The sequence below is a fragment of the Drosophila simulans genome, chromosome 2R, assembly GCF_016746395.2.
Source record: "Drosophila simulans strain w501 chromosome 2R, Prin_Dsim_3.1, whole genome shotgun sequence".
Taxonomy (NCBI): Eukaryota; Metazoa; Arthropoda; class Insecta; order Diptera; family Drosophilidae; genus Drosophila; species Drosophila simulans.
This window is the reverse complement of record NC_052521.2, coordinates 7335527-7352821: the sequence shown is the minus strand read 5'-3', so window position 1 is coordinate 7352821 and position 17295 is coordinate 7335527. Positions and strand designations below refer to the sequence as shown.

General features: G+C 43.1%; 2 protein-coding genes across 8 annotated transcripts in view; one reads left to right on the top strand and one right to left on the bottom strand.

Moving 5' to 3' along the window:
• The window catches only part of LOC6733804 (cAMP-dependent protein kinase type II regulatory subunit), a 30520-nt gene extending 21797 nt beyond the window's left edge, over positions 1-8723 (top strand). For 2 of the 5 annotated variants that reach the window (XM_016167131.3, XM_016167132.3), the window contains exons 4-10: positions 3147-3328; positions 3556-3656; positions 4267-4362; positions 4499-4646; positions 4715-4790; positions 5210-5395; positions 6488-8723. In XM_016167131.3, coding sequence (XP_016026765.1) covers positions 3147-3328; positions 3556-3656; positions 4267-4362; positions 4499-4646; positions 4715-4790; positions 5210-5395; positions 6488-6618 — 920 coding nt within the window. In that variant the 3' untranslated portion in view covers positions 6619-8723. Of the gene's footprint in view, positions 1-585; positions 724-2200; positions 2259-3146; positions 3329-3555; positions 3657-4266; positions 4363-4498; positions 4647-4714; positions 4791-5209; positions 5396-5547; positions 5691-5886; positions 6150-6487 lie in introns of those variants that run through there. The other 3 variants (XM_039292288.2, XM_016167129.3, XM_016167134.3) reach the window with 3 other exon arrangements.
• Positions 8724-9366: 643 nt separating this feature from the next.
• Positions 9367-13846, bottom strand: LOC6733803 (transitional endoplasmic reticulum ATPase TER94). 3 transcript variants are annotated; one of them, XM_002080811.4, is made up of 5 exons: positions 13679-13846; positions 12354-12456; positions 10230-12266; positions 10010-10164; positions 9367-9946 (listed from the first exon to the last, which is right to left on the bottom strand). In XM_002080811.4, the coding sequence occupies exons 1-5, from the start codon at positions 13693-13695 to the stop codon at positions 9853-9855; spliced, it is 2406 nt and encodes an 801-aa protein (XP_002080847.1). In that variant the 5' UTR covers positions 13696-13846; the 3' UTR covers positions 9367-9852. The 3 variants fall into 3 exon arrangements, with proteins under 3 accessions (XP_002080847.1, XP_016026761.1, XP_016026762.1); XM_016167752.1 differs by lacking the exon at positions 13679-13846 and adding an exon at positions 12534-12781; XM_016167753.1 differs by lacking the exon at positions 13679-13846 and adding an exon at positions 12534-12781 and having other exon boundaries at positions 10010-10161.
• Between the last annotated feature and the right edge of the window lie 3449 nt (positions 13847-17295).

The following is a 17295-nucleotide window of genomic DNA, read 5'->3' as shown; positions in this document are numbered from 1 at the left end:
TCTAGGCTGGCACTCGTTGGGCCAACCTGAACGGAAATGCCATCTCTTTCCTTTCATCCATCCTATTTGCTCTGCAACAACGGAGCGTCCTCCTGTTGCGCTTAATAATAATGTGTATATGAATGCTTATATGAAAAAGCTGAGGGAATGCTCATGTTAATCAAGACAAAGCAAAGTGGTGCTGCTATTTATAACGCAGCACGGAAAGAATTTAGATGGGTGTCATTTATTGTATGGAATGATATTAAAATTTACGATGGTTATGCTTAAAATGTGTTAAACTAAAGCTTTGAAACGTCATTAGTAACTTTTTAGCAGCTGTTTTCCTGTAAATTAGTGTTATTTTCAGTACAATAGATCCATTTGTTTGGGAACCCAAGTGTTGTCCAACTGTCTGGTCTTTTCTCTCAGTGTTTGGCCAACAAAACGACAGACAGCTGGCACACACCCACACACACACACACAGGGAGCTGTATAAATAGACGGCCGACTAACACTGGACCGCTTGAGTGGCGTGTTGTGCTGCCTACTTACAGGCACTATTTCCGCCTTGGTTTGACGTTTGCCTGTCATCAGCGACTCCAGCGGACGTGGATGGCGATGTGGTTGGTGATGCTGCGATGCGGCGATGCTGTGATGCTGTGCCTCTTGTGGCACCATTGGCACTTTCAGTCGCTCGGAGGACGTCACAAGGATAGCACGCACATCCAAAACCGTCTTTCAGTCGGTTTGTCACTCAGTTTTTGAGCCCGTTTGCTTGCTGGCCAGGCATTCATTTATTCACTCATTCATTCATTCATTCCGGCTCACGTCGTCAGCGTCGGAAGTTGTCGTATATAGAAATATATATATATATATACATATATATCTCAATCTCACGTTGCCGTCACTCGCAGTCGTCCTCGTTGCTGTTGTTTCACTCCGCTAATGAAATTAATGCAGACAACTTTTTATTTGCCATCCTTAATTGAATTCCCCAGCTTATTTGCCTGAGTGCATGTGTGTTTGTGGAGCAAGAAACTTACTTAATTGAAATACTTTCGGTGCATCAATTACCAAATGATATTCAAAGTTTTGCCAGCGGACTGAGTTGATATCTAAAATCTTTCAAATCTAAATATTTCCCGTAAGCAAAACACTTTGCCTCAATTAGTTTTCGTTTTTGACCAAAGCAAGGATTTGGCTTAGCATGCAATCTGATTTAGATTTTAATACCTAAAAAGAAGTTGCACTTCATTTTAGAGTGTTAATTACTTTTCAGTTGCAAGGAAAGAACTAAATCTAAATCTATCGATGTGATGGTCTCAAAATTACATCGAATAAATATTTTGAAAAATAATGCGCGCAGTTTTGACTAGATAGTTCCAAGTTGAAACATCAAATATCCCATAAATAAGGAAACGTAAGTTTATGTGATTGATAGACGTTTGCAAATTTTCGCCTAATTACCAGACTGTAAATCAGAAATCTCAACAGACCTTGCACACTAGGTTGCAATACAAAGCAGACCAGATCACGGAGGCAATTGCCATCCAAGATTTCGAACGTGGGCGTCACTACTGCTACCCACACAATGCAAACAGACAGACGGAGGAGATTCATTCAGGGCTTGGATAAATACTTATCTGGAGGGGAAATGGACGTGCACTTGGCCCGTCTAGGTTTACAATTTTTGTGGCCTTTGGCGGTTAGGGAAACTTGAGGGAAATCCAGAATGCGTGCCTGGGAAACTGTTGCGTAATTGCATCATTAGGTTGACACTCTAACTGGCAACTTGACACGACTGCGAGTGGAAAACTGCGGGCTGCAACGTAAACATTTTGTGCGAATCCAAATACAAAACCAAATCTGAATCCGAATCAGCAACAGAACTATGTGATTTTGATGCGGTCGAGCACAGAGCACAGATACACAAACATTTTCGACTGACTTGCTGAAGGCTTTGCCAAACATTCGAGTGCATAAATATTTATTACGCATACGCAGCGTGTGACGGGAAAGCCAAGCGCTCGGTTTTGTATGGTTTTTTCACTCTTTTTTTTTTGTTGCGTCTACATACATCAGTCACCTTGGGTTACATATACACCCAACACATTTTTATTTCTACTTATTTTTAAACGTGTTCATGCCTAACTGGTTTTTATTTTCGCGCTCGTTGCAACCGATTTGAAATCTTAACTAAATTCGGAAACACGCACAGAAAGCAGCAGCAGTGCAATTGAAAATGTCCACTCAGGTGTCTGGTAATTTATTGGCTGGTGAGTAGTGGCTTTGCTTTGCTTGGCCAAAGCAAAAACCGAATTTCGTTGACCAAAAATACGTACAGTGTGTAGACAGACAAAAAACATGAGCACTTAAGGTGTTGTTGTCGTCGGTTTGAATGTATAATTACAGCAATCGGTTTTGCGGTCATGTGAACCTGGGCAAACATTTAAATATCTGTAGCAGGCAGGGAAGTGAAACGTTCAGCCTTGATTGCCTCGCATGTTTCAACAAATATTCTGTCAGCCGGACAATGCCTCATATTTGTGCTGTTTCTGAAAGGCATTCTACGAACTATAGTACATCTGGGATTGTCACACGCAAAAAAAGGTCAAAGAGTTCGCCAACCCATTCTAATTTTAGCAGTGACTATGCTGTTTTAGAGTGTGGAACACAATGGAAAACAGATTCAAATTGTTTTTTGTTGGGAAAAGCAAACTAATAAATATGTTATAATTCTATAAAGATACATCAAAGCTGTATCGAATTAAATTTCACATATTAGCCGGGTAATATATTTCTTAAAAATATCTTAATATCTGACACTTTAAGCGTAAATGATTCTTTTCCGGTGTAAAAGCCTGAAGCTGAGTGAAAAATTTGTGCAGATGCTCTCAGAGTTTCCCGTACATGGCTCCAAATTCCATTGGATTATGCTGCCTGTCGTTGATATGCGAGCTCCTCTGCATTTTCATTTGAATTGCAATTGTGGCGCAGCAGGAGATGTGCCAGACCAGCAGATTCCGGGCTGATGCCAGTGCCCAGATAGCTGGGCATTTTGTCGTTCATTAAATGAAGACGTTGCCATTCCATGGGATGCACTCAATGAACAATATATACCATATGTCTGATTTATGATTTTGTTTCGTTTCATTGTGATTCAGCGGAACCACCAGTGATGGCCAGCTCGCGCCGCAAATCAGTTTTCGCCGAGGCCTACGATCCGGAGGCGGATGACGACGATGATGGCGCCACCGCCGTGTTCCCCAAGACAGATGAGCAGCGCGCCCGGCTGGTCGAGTCGGTGAAGAACGTCCTCCTCTTCCGATCCCTCGAGAAGGAGCAGGTTCGCATCTAAACACTACATAAATCATAAGTCCCTTTGGGGAGCTGGAGGAAGCGATGGGAAAGGCAAAGGAGCAGGCAAACACGCATCAGTGTTTAACCCGAATAAGTGTCTGCCTGCGGTTTTCCTTTTACGGGGGATTATCCCCCATCAGGCAGGCTTCCCTTTCCCTGCTCCACTAAAAACACACCCAAACCATGCGCCTTGTAACTGATTTGTTTTCGCAGATGAACCAAGTCCTGGATGCCATGTTCGAGCGGAAGGTTCAGCCGGGTGACTTTATCATCCGCCAGGGTGACGACGGCGATAACTTTTATGTTATTGAATCGTAAGTAAAACAAAACAAATTTCAATCAAACTCCATGAATAATGCACACTTTCTGGTTGCCAAAAGTTAACGTGAAGTTGTGGTAACTTCTTGATTTTGTTTGGGCTGCCACAAGCTTGGCATCGATATGGAAGTACTCTCTTTAAAATGATTGCAAACCTGTTTAGAAAAATGATAAGCTATACTATGCTACTAATACTATGGTATTTTGCGGCATTTCACATTGAATAAAACAAATATTTGTTTAATTTAAGTATTCATTACGGCCGCAGATATAAGCGCAACTTCCTACAATATTTTAACCGCAATCGAGCAAATTTTCCATATATGTATATATGGATGCGAATTAACCATTTTAGAATGAACTCAAAGAACTATAACCGCAAAATTACTCATGCTGGCAAGAGAAGCTCATTCATTTGCGAGCGGCTTAATTAATTCGTGTTTGAATGCGAATTAGTATTTGATATGGCAATTAATGAGTACTTGCATATTGATGAGCACACACACGCAGCGCATCAATTATAAATTGCATTCAATTAAAGTGGATTTTTCGTGCTTTCCCGGTAACGTCGTAACCCCCGCATTTCCCCCTTCCCCATTTTCGCAGTGGCGTCTACAAAGTCTATATTAATGACAAGCACATTAACACCTACAATCACACTGGACTCTTCGGTGAATTAGCGCTGCTCTACAATATGCCCAGGTATGTGCGACTCTCGTATTTGATCGGTTCATTTAGTCAAATTTTCCGCGCTGTCTGAGCCACAATTACAATGTGCTAATGGCTGTATACATATATATATATGGACGTGTCTCTAATGTTGAACTTAAATATCTAGAGCGGCCACCGTGCAGGCGGAAACGAGTGGTCTACTTTGGGCCATGGATCGCCAGACCTTCCGCCGCATCCTCTTGAAGTCGGCCTTCAGGAAGCGGAAAATGTACGAGGAGCTGTTGAACAGCGTGCCCATGCTGAAGGCTTTGCAGGTGAGTAACTTCGCTCCCACTGCTCCCCCAATCGATATCATATATCACCCACCTCTCTTGTGCTCCAGAACTACGAACGCATGAATCTGGCGGATGCCTTGGTTTCGAAGAGCTACGACAATGGCGAACGCATCATCAAACAGGGTAAGTGAATGGCAAAGTTGGGGGACCAACTCCCTGAGGTAAATCAATCTTTGCAATCTTTGCTATTTCTCTGTGGATTTTGTACTTCACTTTTGCGTGAAATAGAAAGGTTTAGATAAAATTACAATTCCCCAATTAAACCGATGGAATGGTAAAGAAAACCAAAGATCTCGAGGAAAACCTTTTAAATTGTTATGATTATTTATTAATAATCTTGGGATTAATTTTCAAATTATTGTGATTTCCGTAGAATGTCAAGTAAATATCCACAAAAATATAACTACTTAAATATATCATCATCACTTAAAGCGGCAAAGATTCTTAAACTGCCGTTGGTTGACCTTTAGCAAAAAGAGTATATTCCATTCTATACCTTTTGGAGCCCTTCTAATGGCAGCGATTTTTTGCCCGATTCCCAGGTGACGCCGCCGACGGCATGTACTTCATTGAGGAGGGAACGGTATCCGTGCGCATGGACCAGGACGACGCCGAGGTGGAGATCTCCCAGCTGGGCAAGGGACAGTACTTCGGCGAGCTGGCGCTGGTGACACATCGACCCCGGGCAGCATCCGTCTACGCCACGGGCGGCGTCGTCAAGCTAGCATGTGAGTGTCCTGGCCGGCAGAATGGCTACACGGAAAGCGTTTCAGTGGATCCCCCGCTTGACCTAATCCCTAATGCTTTTGTTCTTTGTTTGTTCTTTGTCCTGTCCACGTCCCATGCCCCATTCCTCGTATGTTTTGTGCACTGCGTGTAGTCCTGGATGTTATTTGCTTCGAACGCTTAATGGGAAAGTGTAGTGGGGGCATTCAGCGTAGCATTAGTGGGTATCGCTATCTAGAACAGGATCTGCGCGAATATTTCGGCAACTTGCCGCTTAATTAGCTTTGTAGTTGTAGAAGTAGAAATAGTAGTAGTTGCAATACCATTTTCATGACCCTAATTGATTGATAAAAATTGATTTAAGTTTCAAGTATGGATTAAATGGGAACGTAAAGTTTTCCGCAAGTTGCTAAGCCATACGGTCATGAAAATGGATCCTTTAATTAAGAAATATACATTAAATATATATTATTTAACTCCAAAATCCGTCCAGTCCTAGACACAGAGGCCTTTGAGCGCATCATGGGCTTCCTGACCGATGTACTCAAGCGCAATATCGTGATCTATGAGCAAATGTTCACCGACATGGCCCGCCGTAATACGAATTTGTGAAGAAATCAGTTTGAAGCGTTCCTAATTTTGTAGTTTATTTTATTCCAAATTTGCAAATGTACCCTATGCCATCATTCAAATCTACCAGAGCTATTCAAAATTTAAGAAAGTAAATAAAGCCAATTTCGTTCCGACGCACACGCACAAGATGTTACATGTTATGGGAACATCCACATCATTCCTGAAATTAAACCCACAGCACTATGAAATTTGAATGTCTGAAGCTGACACAGGCACTAAAGGTTGATGGATCGGTAAGAGATGGAAATGCAGATGATATAGTGGGGCCTGTGGTGATCAAGAATTCAACTTATTATGGTTATCCAATTGGATTTGGTGTGTGCTAATACGTTGTTTAATAAGTACTACTAAACAGCCAGTTCCCAAGAAATCCCAACATCCTCAGCATGCACTAAGTGTTTCAAACGCATTTCATAAAGTTGACACCTTAACTAATGATTATATACCACTTTTTCATCTAGTCCTCGATGTCAAGGCCTTTGAGCGTTTGCTGGGTCCCTGCATGGATATTATGAAGCGCAACATTGACGACTACGAGTCGCAGTTGGTGAAGATATTCGGCAGCAAAAACAATATCACCGATACACGATAAAAAGTCTGAACAACCAACCAACAAAACAACCAACCAACAACCACCATCAACAGCTAGAACACACGGCAACTGAAAGTGAAAGGTCACTTGCAGGCTTCTTAGGATTTTATTTTGTAACCATGTTTCTTTCTAATTGAGCAACTCAACGGACAGCAGATAAGAGATAAGAGCAGATCACAAGCCACAGCAATGCACAAATACCAAACAAAACACAAGGACACAAAATCATTTAAACTTAATCATGAATATTTGATAATTGAAATTAATCTATAATACTACGATAATAATGATTATGATTATGATGAGATAGTGTTGATCATGTTGGGGAGAAGCTTCGCCATGTTTCTAATCCAAAACAAAAAAGCAAGCATGCTGGCGAGTTAAGAATTGTATTGTATGTATTTAGCAATTGTAATTTGTAATGTATTTAATTGGGCAAAACTGAATTCAAATGCAATCAGCAAAGAGAAGCAACAACAAACGATTGGCTCAACGGAAATGTTAAAAATACTAATTTAAGTTTTGTTTATTCATAACTTTTTGTTATCCATTGATTTATTCATAATTTAGAAAATAACGCAATCACTTGTTTCATTGGCTGCTAGTTACTGATAAGTAAAAAGAAAAGTAAGAAAATATATCAAATAAGAGCAAATAGAACACACACACACGCACACAACACACATCAGCTAAGATCCCACATCAATCGGGAGATACTTACCCCAGAATCGAGAAGTATTCGAGCGGGGAACCCCAAACCAACAACCAATTAATGTTTGTATGTACTAGTCTATACAAGAAGCATCGGAGAGTAGGAAAGATATCAGATTTGCAGGTCCCCGAGATGATGAAGGCTTTCCACTTCCTAAAGCGATCTCACAATAGGCACACGAGGATGTTATTTTGTTATTCAGTTCTCGGAGCGGAACGAAAAGAAAACAAATAAGTAAGGCTAATGGCACAATCAATATGTTGCATGGGATCAACTTAGAAAACTTTGAGAAAAACTAGCGAAAAATACGAAATTTAGCTGAGAGCGCGGGTTGAGAACGGGAAAAGGAAAAGGAAAAGTGGAGTGCACCAGCACCAGGGGATAATTGCTTAGACCGCTTTTCGATATATCCTTATATGTATTCATATCCTTTATATCCTTTTTCGGGCCATGGCGAAAACGAATCAAAGCAATATCGATGGCCTGGATAATGTGTACTTAGTATGTCCCACTGTTTTTGTTGCTGTTCAATACCTGTACTACCCTATACCTAAACACATACCTATATCTCTATTTATATAACTGAATGAGCTTAAACTATGGTAACGCCTAAAACCTAAATCTAAACGACTCCAACTACTTTATATGAGTGTAACCGTATTGTTTTGAACAAACAGCGTAACTAAACAAATCGTAGAGGGATAATCAATGAACTTGCATACATACGTAGGTATAATATTAAATTAAATTAAATTAAATCAATTCAACTGGCATACCAACAGTCGACAGGTGTTCAAAGCTAAAAGAAACTACATATAAAGAAACCGAAAATATCATATGTGTAAAATTGTAAAGCTGCTGCAAGGCGTTCAAATTGCCAGCAAGGAATAATACAACTAAAGTATATAAAAGTATGTTTTTAATCTTAATTGGTGTCTAGTCTATGTTCAAGACTTTAAAGCAACAAATTCTTGGAAATTTTCGAAACAAAAAGAACGCGATGAGATGACGAGTTCGAGAAAAACATAAATAATAACTATTATATCAAGCGAGTAAAGTTATAGAAATTAATTAAGGTGCAGAAAGTGCTGGCCATTTTCTTCCACAAACCAACAACCACAACACGCACACACACTCCACCCACACAACAACACTTACGCACACACACAAGCCATATTGAATACTGTCATCAAGCAAAGCTCAAAAAAAGAATATTTAAAAAATCGTTGAAATCACCGATGACAAGCTCTAAACGCGCAAACTTCAAATTAAAGTCACAGAGGAAAGAGTACATTAAATACAAAAATAGTAAAGCCTATTCGTATTTTAACTGTTGTGTTGTAATTATGCATAAAGCGTATTAATTATGTATGTGTAACAAAAATAAAAGAGATAAACAAATACAAACGAAAAGAAAACAAATAAAGAGTATGTATTACTAAACAAAACAAAAGCATATTTGCAGAATTGAAGGTGTAGACACTGAGAGAAAGGGAAGCACACATTTTATTTAAATTAAGCGCCGAAGAAGCTGCAATAACACATTAAAAAGCCAATCAAATTCAAAGTTTCCTGCTTTTGCCATTAATATTATTATTATTATTTCCCTTATTATCATTTACCGATGCCAAAACATTGATTTAATTAACGAGCGGTTAATAGAATGGCAAAGAATGTTTATTTATAAGACCGAAGCGATAATGATTATTTAAATATGAAAGAATTCAACTAACTTCATATTAAGATGTCCTTGTTATGTCGCAAAGAATTAATAAAAATAAAAGTGAAAAAACAATTGAAAACCAGAAAAAGCAAACATGACGAATTAATACAAGTTTAATAAATGCGATAAAACAAATAAAACGATATTTTCAATGGGAACCATATGGATTTGGGTAGTATGTTACATACTTTTATTGCCTTAATAATAAATAAGATTTAAGACAAGTTTGGTGAGAAATCGTTAACTGAAAATGAGTAACAGAGTACTTACCTCGTTGGACTCATTTTTTCTACTTCAATGATTGTTGAATTGATTTTGTTGAATTTATAATTTTTATTCACTTAAAAATGTAGCTCCAAATACACTTATAATTTTACGGTGTTTAATATATGTATTTATCTTTAAATGTATGTGTGTATGTGTATCGTTAATAATTATGTTTATAGAAACTCATATATCGGAGCCACTCTACCGACAATGCACGAATGATTAGTGTGAGGCGCGGAATTGTTCGCCAATTAAAATGGTTTCGGATTAGGCGAGCCCAAATCCAAATGGGAACCTTATCCTGCTGCACGGATCCGCGACCAAGAGTAAGGAGGGTATCAAAGAAGTGAATATTGAATCGGGTATGTCATCTGATTTCGCCGTCGGCTGAATGTCTTGGCCAATGGTTGCTGTAGTAAGTTACCGCCTCCAGGATGCGAATGTGATTGGTTTTGCTTGCTCGGTTTTACGGAAAAAATTCATTTAAAAAGTTCCATTTTGTGGTTTTGTTTTGCAGTGTAAAACTAGAAATCTAACTGTAAAGATCATCGTCGCCGTTGTCGCCGGGCGAGTTAACTGGCAAGTTGTTACCAGATCCTGAGGTGTTGCCGGTTTGACCGGGGAATCTGCAATGACACATACATTTCCATCAGTAACGATTGCAACAAGAAAGAACATTCAATTCTCACCTGAAGTTCTGTCCGAATCCACGGGACTGCTGCAAAGTCTGGGCAAACATCTCGTATTTCCTGATGTCATTATCGGACACCGAACGGCGAGCGAACTTCATGGCCTCCTCAAAGTGGGCGCTGGTAATCTCCGGCACTGGATCGTCCTCGTCCATCTGATTATATGGTAAATAGTCAAACATAAACATTCTTATTTTTTGCGCTATGCTAAATGACTTACGTCCATCGCCGAGTTCTGGTTTTCGGCGCGCTCCTTCTCGCGACGAATTTCAGCCTCGATGGCCTGTCGGATGGCCAGCTTGCAAGCCCGCTGGCAGATCTCGGTCAGATCGGCGCCAGAGAAGCCCTGCGTCACCTTGGCGATGTAGGTAAGGTCTACTTCCTTGGCCAACGGCGACTTGCGCAAGTTAGCCTTCAGGATAGCCTCACGCGACTTATCATCGGGCAGCGGAATATAGATCAACTGATCCAGACGGCCCGGACGGAGGATGGCCGGATCGATAATGTCCGGGCGATTGGTGGCTCCGATGATGAACACATTCTTCTTGGCTCCCATGCCATCCATTTCGGTAAGGATCTGGTTGATCACACGATCAGCGGCGCCGCCAGCATCGCCGACATTACCGCCACGGGCTTTGGCGATCGAGTCCAGCTCGTCGAAGAAGAGCACACAAGGAGCCGCCGAGCGGGCCTTATCGAATATGTCGCGCACGTTGGCCTCAGACTCGCCGAACCACATGGTCAGCAGCTCGGGACCCTTGACTGAGATGAAGTTCGCCTGGCACTCGTTGGCAATGGCCTTGGCCAGCAGCGTCTTACCGCAACCAGGGGGTCCGTAGAAAAGGACACCACGACTGGGCTGCATGCCAAACTTCAAGAACTTGTCCGGATGCTCCACTGGGTATTGTACCAGCTCCTGCAATTCCTTCTTGACGCTCTCCAAACCACCGATGTCTGTCCAGGTGGTGTTGGGCACCTCCACAACAGTTTCACGCAGTGCCGATGGACTGGACTTGGTCATAGCGTAGCGGAAGTTCTCCATTGTCACGGCCAGCGACGCCAGCACCTCGGCATCGATCTTATCGTCTTCCAAATCGATGAGGTCCATCTTCTCACGGATTTGCTGAAGGGCAGCCTCAGAGCACAGTGAAGCCAGATCAGCGCCCACATGTCCGTGGGATTCGGCAGCAATCTGCTCCAGGTCAACGTCATCATGCAACTTCATGTTCTTGGTGTGAATGCGCAGCACCTCCAGTCGACCAGTGGCATCTGGAATGCCGATGTCAATCTCACGATCAAAACGTCCAAAGCGACGCAGGGCCGGGTCAATGGAGTTGGGTCTGTTAGTGGCAGCCATAACGATCAGATGGGAGCTCTTCTTCATGCCGTCCATGAGGGTCAAAAGCTGCGACACAATGCGACGCTCCACCTCGCCATGGGTCTTGTCTCGCTTGGGGGCAATGGCGTCGATCTCATCGATGAAGATGATAGCCGGCGAGTTTTTCTCGGCTTCCTCGAAGGCCTTGCGCAGATTCGATTCCGACTCTCCGGCCAGCTTGGACATGATCTCCGGTCCGTTAATCAGGAAGAAAAAGGCTCCGGTCTCGTTGGCCACAGCCCTGGCAATCAGGGTCTTACCGGTACCCGGGGGACCGTACATAAGGATACCACGCGGTGGCTTCACACCGATGGCCTTGAAGAGCGATGGATGCCGCAAAGGCAACTCAACCATCTCCTTGATTTGGGCCAGCTGCTTGCGGCAACCACCGATATCATCGTAGCCAACGGCGTTTAGGGACTCCTCCTCCTCCTCGCGCTTGATCGGATCACCGTCGCAGAAGATTACCGTCTCGGGAGCTACGATGCAGTAGGGCTCCGGGTCGGTCAGAACCACCTTGAACTCAATTGGACGCATGGCGGCGCGCACAATGAAGTTGTCGCCCATGTGGATTGGCCGATAGGCCTCTAGGAAGTACGGCTTCAGATAGATCTCGAACAGGTTGCCGGTAACGCCTTCGGTGGTTTCGTCGATGGGCAGGATGCGCACCCGCTTGCCGTACTTGACGTCCGGACAGGACTGCACGGAAACCACATCCGAAAGATGGACGCACAGGTTGTTGCGCACCACGCGGTTCATTCGGATCTTCTCGTCGGGGCAGGTGTCGTCCGAGAGCACGATGCACACCGTCTCCTTTCGGCGCTTGCCCTTCAGAATCACGGTGTCGCCACGGAAGAGCTGCAGCTCATCCATCTTCGCCTGATATAGTTTAAGGCGACGAAAAGAATAGCCATGTCATGTGAATTAGCCATGCGATGACGTGGCCTTTGGGAGAGTGATTCTTACCTGCGATAGCGACACCACAGAGTTGTCGTCATTCTGAGCCTCCTCCACAATCAGTCGGTTGGGACGGTCCTTGCGCTTCAGGATCGCCGTAGCCAGATCTTCACTGTGGGGTAGAAGAAAAAAGGATCGCGTAAGACTCATCTCTAAAGAAATATCTTATGTCCTGAAATTTGGCCTAACCGCTTATCGAACGAGTCTTTCGGCTTCATCTTCTCATCCTGCTCGCTGTGATATCCGCGCATAAAGTCCCTGGTATCCCCATCATGATCCATCTTATCGTTCTTGCCGCCGGACATTGTTTTTCTTTTTTTTTTTGTTAGTTTTGTTAAATATATGGAAACTACTTTCACCAGTAATACGGAATGGAACTAAGCATCTGGATAATTAGGCTAGCCGAATTATTTTTCGTAGCTAACGTGATGATCAATCTTTATTGATAGATTTGTGAACATAAAAGGTTATCACACTATATCGTTCATAAAAATCTATATTAATCGGAATAATAGTACAAATTCTGGTTGATGGCTTTATTATACGGTATATTCCCATTGTTTATAGTCTTTAGTTATGAAAGAAAGTTTGTATTTTTTGTATTCGATGCTAACTTTTTTGGCGCCATTTGATATAATAATATCTAAACTTTACTTAGTTGTATTTACACGAATTATTTAGAGGTAAATTATGGGATTTATTGGATTTATTGTTATTTAAACGATATATGTGTTGTATATTGACTACTGGATAGTTGGGGGAGCATAATGATTAAAACTTCTAGAATTAATGCAATATCACAAAGGTATTACTAATAGGAAGCATAGCTATCATTGAAATATGTGGATTCGGAATATAGAGTTTACAGTTTTCGCGACTTATTATCGAAATAGCTGCCATATATCCAGTATTGTTTTTCGTATCCAGGGCTATAACAACCGGAAAATCGTGTCCTCCAGCAAAGGGTGACTTGTATTTTTGGGACAACAAAGGGAAATCGTAAGTTTTTAAGCGGCAACAACAACTGCAAGGGCAGTAACACCAACAACAACAACAACAACAACGTACTGCAAATGGCGATTCTCGCTGGCGTTTTTTTTTCTTCGGTTTTCAGGTTTGCCCTAGTTTCGCAACATTTTGCAACCGAGCAGCGGAAAAGTCGCGCTAAATGTCTTGGTCTCGCAAAAATCGGCGAAAGCCTTTCACAATTAAATAATAGTATGTCTGCGATGTGGCCCTTGCATATTTTTTTCGGCTCAATGACTGAGCGAAATTTGTGAATTTCGACTTGGACCGACACAGTCGGCGTCTATTTGGGCGTCCAGTTCACTTACCCCTTGGAATCTGCCATAATAAACTAGTTGGCGTTGAACTTATTAACTTAATTGTACAATTCGGCGCGAGTCGGACTATTCGTTGAGCTGGAAATCGGCACTTTTAGTCAAATTCAAAGATGAGGCAGCAGAAACTGATTGGTGATGTGCGTAAGCAGACATTCATCGATTGGGCTTAGAAAACATCGATTGCACGCTGCGATGTTTTGTAAAAGAAATTGAAGTGGCAACGCCAAAGGAAAGAGTGGCAACTTGTGCAGGAGCCTAACCTGGCTATGTTCGCTGGCAGATGTTCGCTGCTATGAAGTCATTCGCGATAACGTAGCTGCTTACGTTTTGATTGACAAAGTGCAGCATACTTTTCGGCTATGTCAATATCTAAAATATATGTAGGATGTACATGTAGAATTCAATAGGTCCATTTAACTTAGTTGTAGAAGTTTTGGAAGTAAGAATAAAATCATTCTTTTCCATAGAACACTCGGCCATCAACCTGTCCCTACAATAACTGCTCAATCGCAGCTTAAGCTCGTAAAAACTTTTTAGTATTCATGGTTTTGGCATTAACGATGCCAATTATGGCAGCGTTTTATTCAGCTTTACTTTCAGTTTTATTTTTTAGCACTTAAGAGAGTGGCAGCGACGTCGGCAGAGCGGAGAGCAGCGCCATTGGGCGTGGTCGCTGCCCCAAAAGAATGGGAGCCAACTCCATGGCAACGCAGAACGAATTCAACCAATCGGCTGCAAGTCTCTTGTCTTCGAAGAGCGCCTGCGCAGAGAGCAAAAGAAAGTGGCGAGCGGAAACCAGTTTTTGTGATGGCGAGGGTGATGATGAAGGGGAGGTGGGGAGTCGGGGTGGCTGAGAAAGATGGCCGTCGCCTTCCGCGACGCAGGAAGCTGCAAAAAGCAGAGGGGGCAGGGCAGGCGGAACCGCCTCAGACCCAAAGTCACAATTATGGGGCACTCATTCATTGCGGTGTATGATGCAAACAGCGCTCTTCTCGCTCTTCTCCCTTTTCCAACAAAAGCTGCTGTACAGTCCGACGTCTTTAGCTCTGATTTATTCACATGGTTTTTTGTTTTATTTTACTTGCTCGATTCTGTATTATACTTTTTGTGAAGATACAAATTGACAAGACGACAAACGGTATATCTTAATTTATAAACTATTGGTTAGTATTGAATATGAAAAGAAGTCCATGAGTAACATATTGGCTATGATATACTTCAAAAGTCTTTATTCAGGTAATTAATTACTAAGATAGAATGTATACTTTTTTGATTGAAATTCGTACACAATAAATAATAATGATTTAATATTTAGATAATATAAATCGTGCAGTTTATAATAGTAGGTTCTTCTGCGACGTCCTTCTTAGTAGATCTAGCAATTTGTTATGAAAAGGAAATGTTTTAATTAAGTTGCATTCTTAGCACTGTAAGCCTGATAAATTATACGTACATATAAAGCTTATATAAGTTTGTCGATGTTTTTTACTTCCACCAAAGACTGGTTGCTCTTACGGACGCTCGACTGTACACCTCGCACCTCCAATCCGTTTAATCAGGCTTCCAAGGAGCCGCACAAGGGCGAGGATGGAGCGTTCTCCTAGTTGACGAGTTAACAGCAATTAGACGTCGACGCCTCACGCTGGATTCGCTTTATTGGAGGTTTATTGAGCGGAATCTGCAGCAGTCCCTCGGCTTGTCTTCGTTGTTGTAATTGTTTTTCGGGGGTGGATGGCCAACAGGGGGAAGGGGGATGCGGTGGAGGGCGAGGGTGTCAGTTCACCCGCTGACATTAATTGGTTGTGTACGAGCCAATTTGGCGTAAAAGGCGCTAAATTGATTGCCCTGCGGTTTTAATCGATGCGCATTCATTCCAAATCACGCACATTTATCACCCGCTGAACCTCCGCCCCCCTGCCAGCCAAGCCACCCACGCACCCCGTCCCTCCGCTCCCCACCCCCGATTTTCGGCATGAGATACAGAGATAGATATGGAAGCTGAGTCACATCTGCGCTATTTTATAATTGCCGGCAATTGCTGGCCATCCCGGGCAATTAACTGAAGTTGCAGAAATCAAAACAGAGCCTGCAGTTTTACTCAGCTTCTGGCGGTCCTGGAGATCCTTGCCGAGATCCTGGCCATATAAACCCGTTATATAACCGGTCCTTTAGTTTGACGGAATTCGCAATGCTACCTGGAAATCGCCGTCCTTTCGCCGTTTTTTGTCTTTGTTGTCCAGCAGTTACGCGGAAGTCGAAGCCGTTTTTTAGCCAACGGATTGGCAAGAGGTAAAAAGGATAATGCCAGGGATTCCGCGGAAGAGACGCTCGTAGGGTTATGAAATTTTACGCAAGCTGCTGTAAGCGGATAGTCGAAGGACCCGTCAAGGACTCCCGGCGAACGGGACACAAAGGGGTTCTGTAGACGCATGAAAGGATTTAGCAGGAAGTTACTCGGGGCCTCGCAGGATGTCCATAATTGCACGCAATCAGCGCATAATCCCCGCATCATCTCCGCAATTTGGCAGAAGAAAAACTTGGCCCAAACAATGCAGCGAGTTATGGCTAAAAAAATATCGCCGGACAAAAGGAAATTTGCTGCCGACTTGTTGACTTTGCGGCCTTGGGATATCTGAATATATGTATGGGTATCCATGGGATGCGGAATTCAGCATTTGTGCTGGACAGGTATGCCGAAAGGATTTGATGCACCCGCCCCCGCGCATCAAAACGGGCAACTTAATTGCCAGAAATTCTCAAAACAAACGAAAACAAACAAATAAACAGAAGGGGGCGCGAAAGGATTGGATTTAGTTGACTTCGCTGACAATTAGCTCCTGAACCAGATTGACTTTCTGCGGATCATCTGGGGTAATCGCAGATAATCCCATTACCCCGGGCCAGGACCTCGCGACTCTGCCGCCTTCTCGGCGGAAGGATTAGGGGCGGACCCAGTGCAGAAGTCAGTTGCAAATGCGAAAGGATTAGAGATCGGAGATCAGAGATCTGCAGGCTGCAGGTCAGTCGGTGCAGTGTCCTCGGCGGTTTCTGCTGCGGGTTCCGCCCAGCCAGCACGCCCTAATCCGTCCACGCCTCGAAATTAATGCAAACATTTAGAAGGATTATCGCCCTAAAGGGGTTGACAGGATAGCAGGGGTACTGGACCTCGACCTGAACCTGGACCTGGTCCCGCTTCGGATGAACTGAGATGCGCGGGCAAGAGTTGGCCGGCCATAAAAGCATGATAGGATTGCTAATTCGCCGCTACTTGTTGCCCATTCTCTGGGCATTGTCCGCTGGCGGATTTGCCAATCTCGACTGCCACTTGGCTGCGGTTCCCGGGCATCCTTTCCTCATCTTCTTCTCCGCCAGGAGCGTATCAAAAGCCGCGGCACAATTATGCATTTCAGGGAAGTGATTAGGCCTCAGATTAGAGCCAAAGAGTTGACAATATTTGTGGATTTGTCTCGGACTTGCCGGGGATCAGTGGGCTCAGGTACGGATACAGTGCATCCTCCTGCTTATCATTACCGTGTTGTGCATATCCCGATCCAATCCCGATTCCGATCCCTATTAAGATCTGCCCCGGTCGCTCAAGGACACCAGGA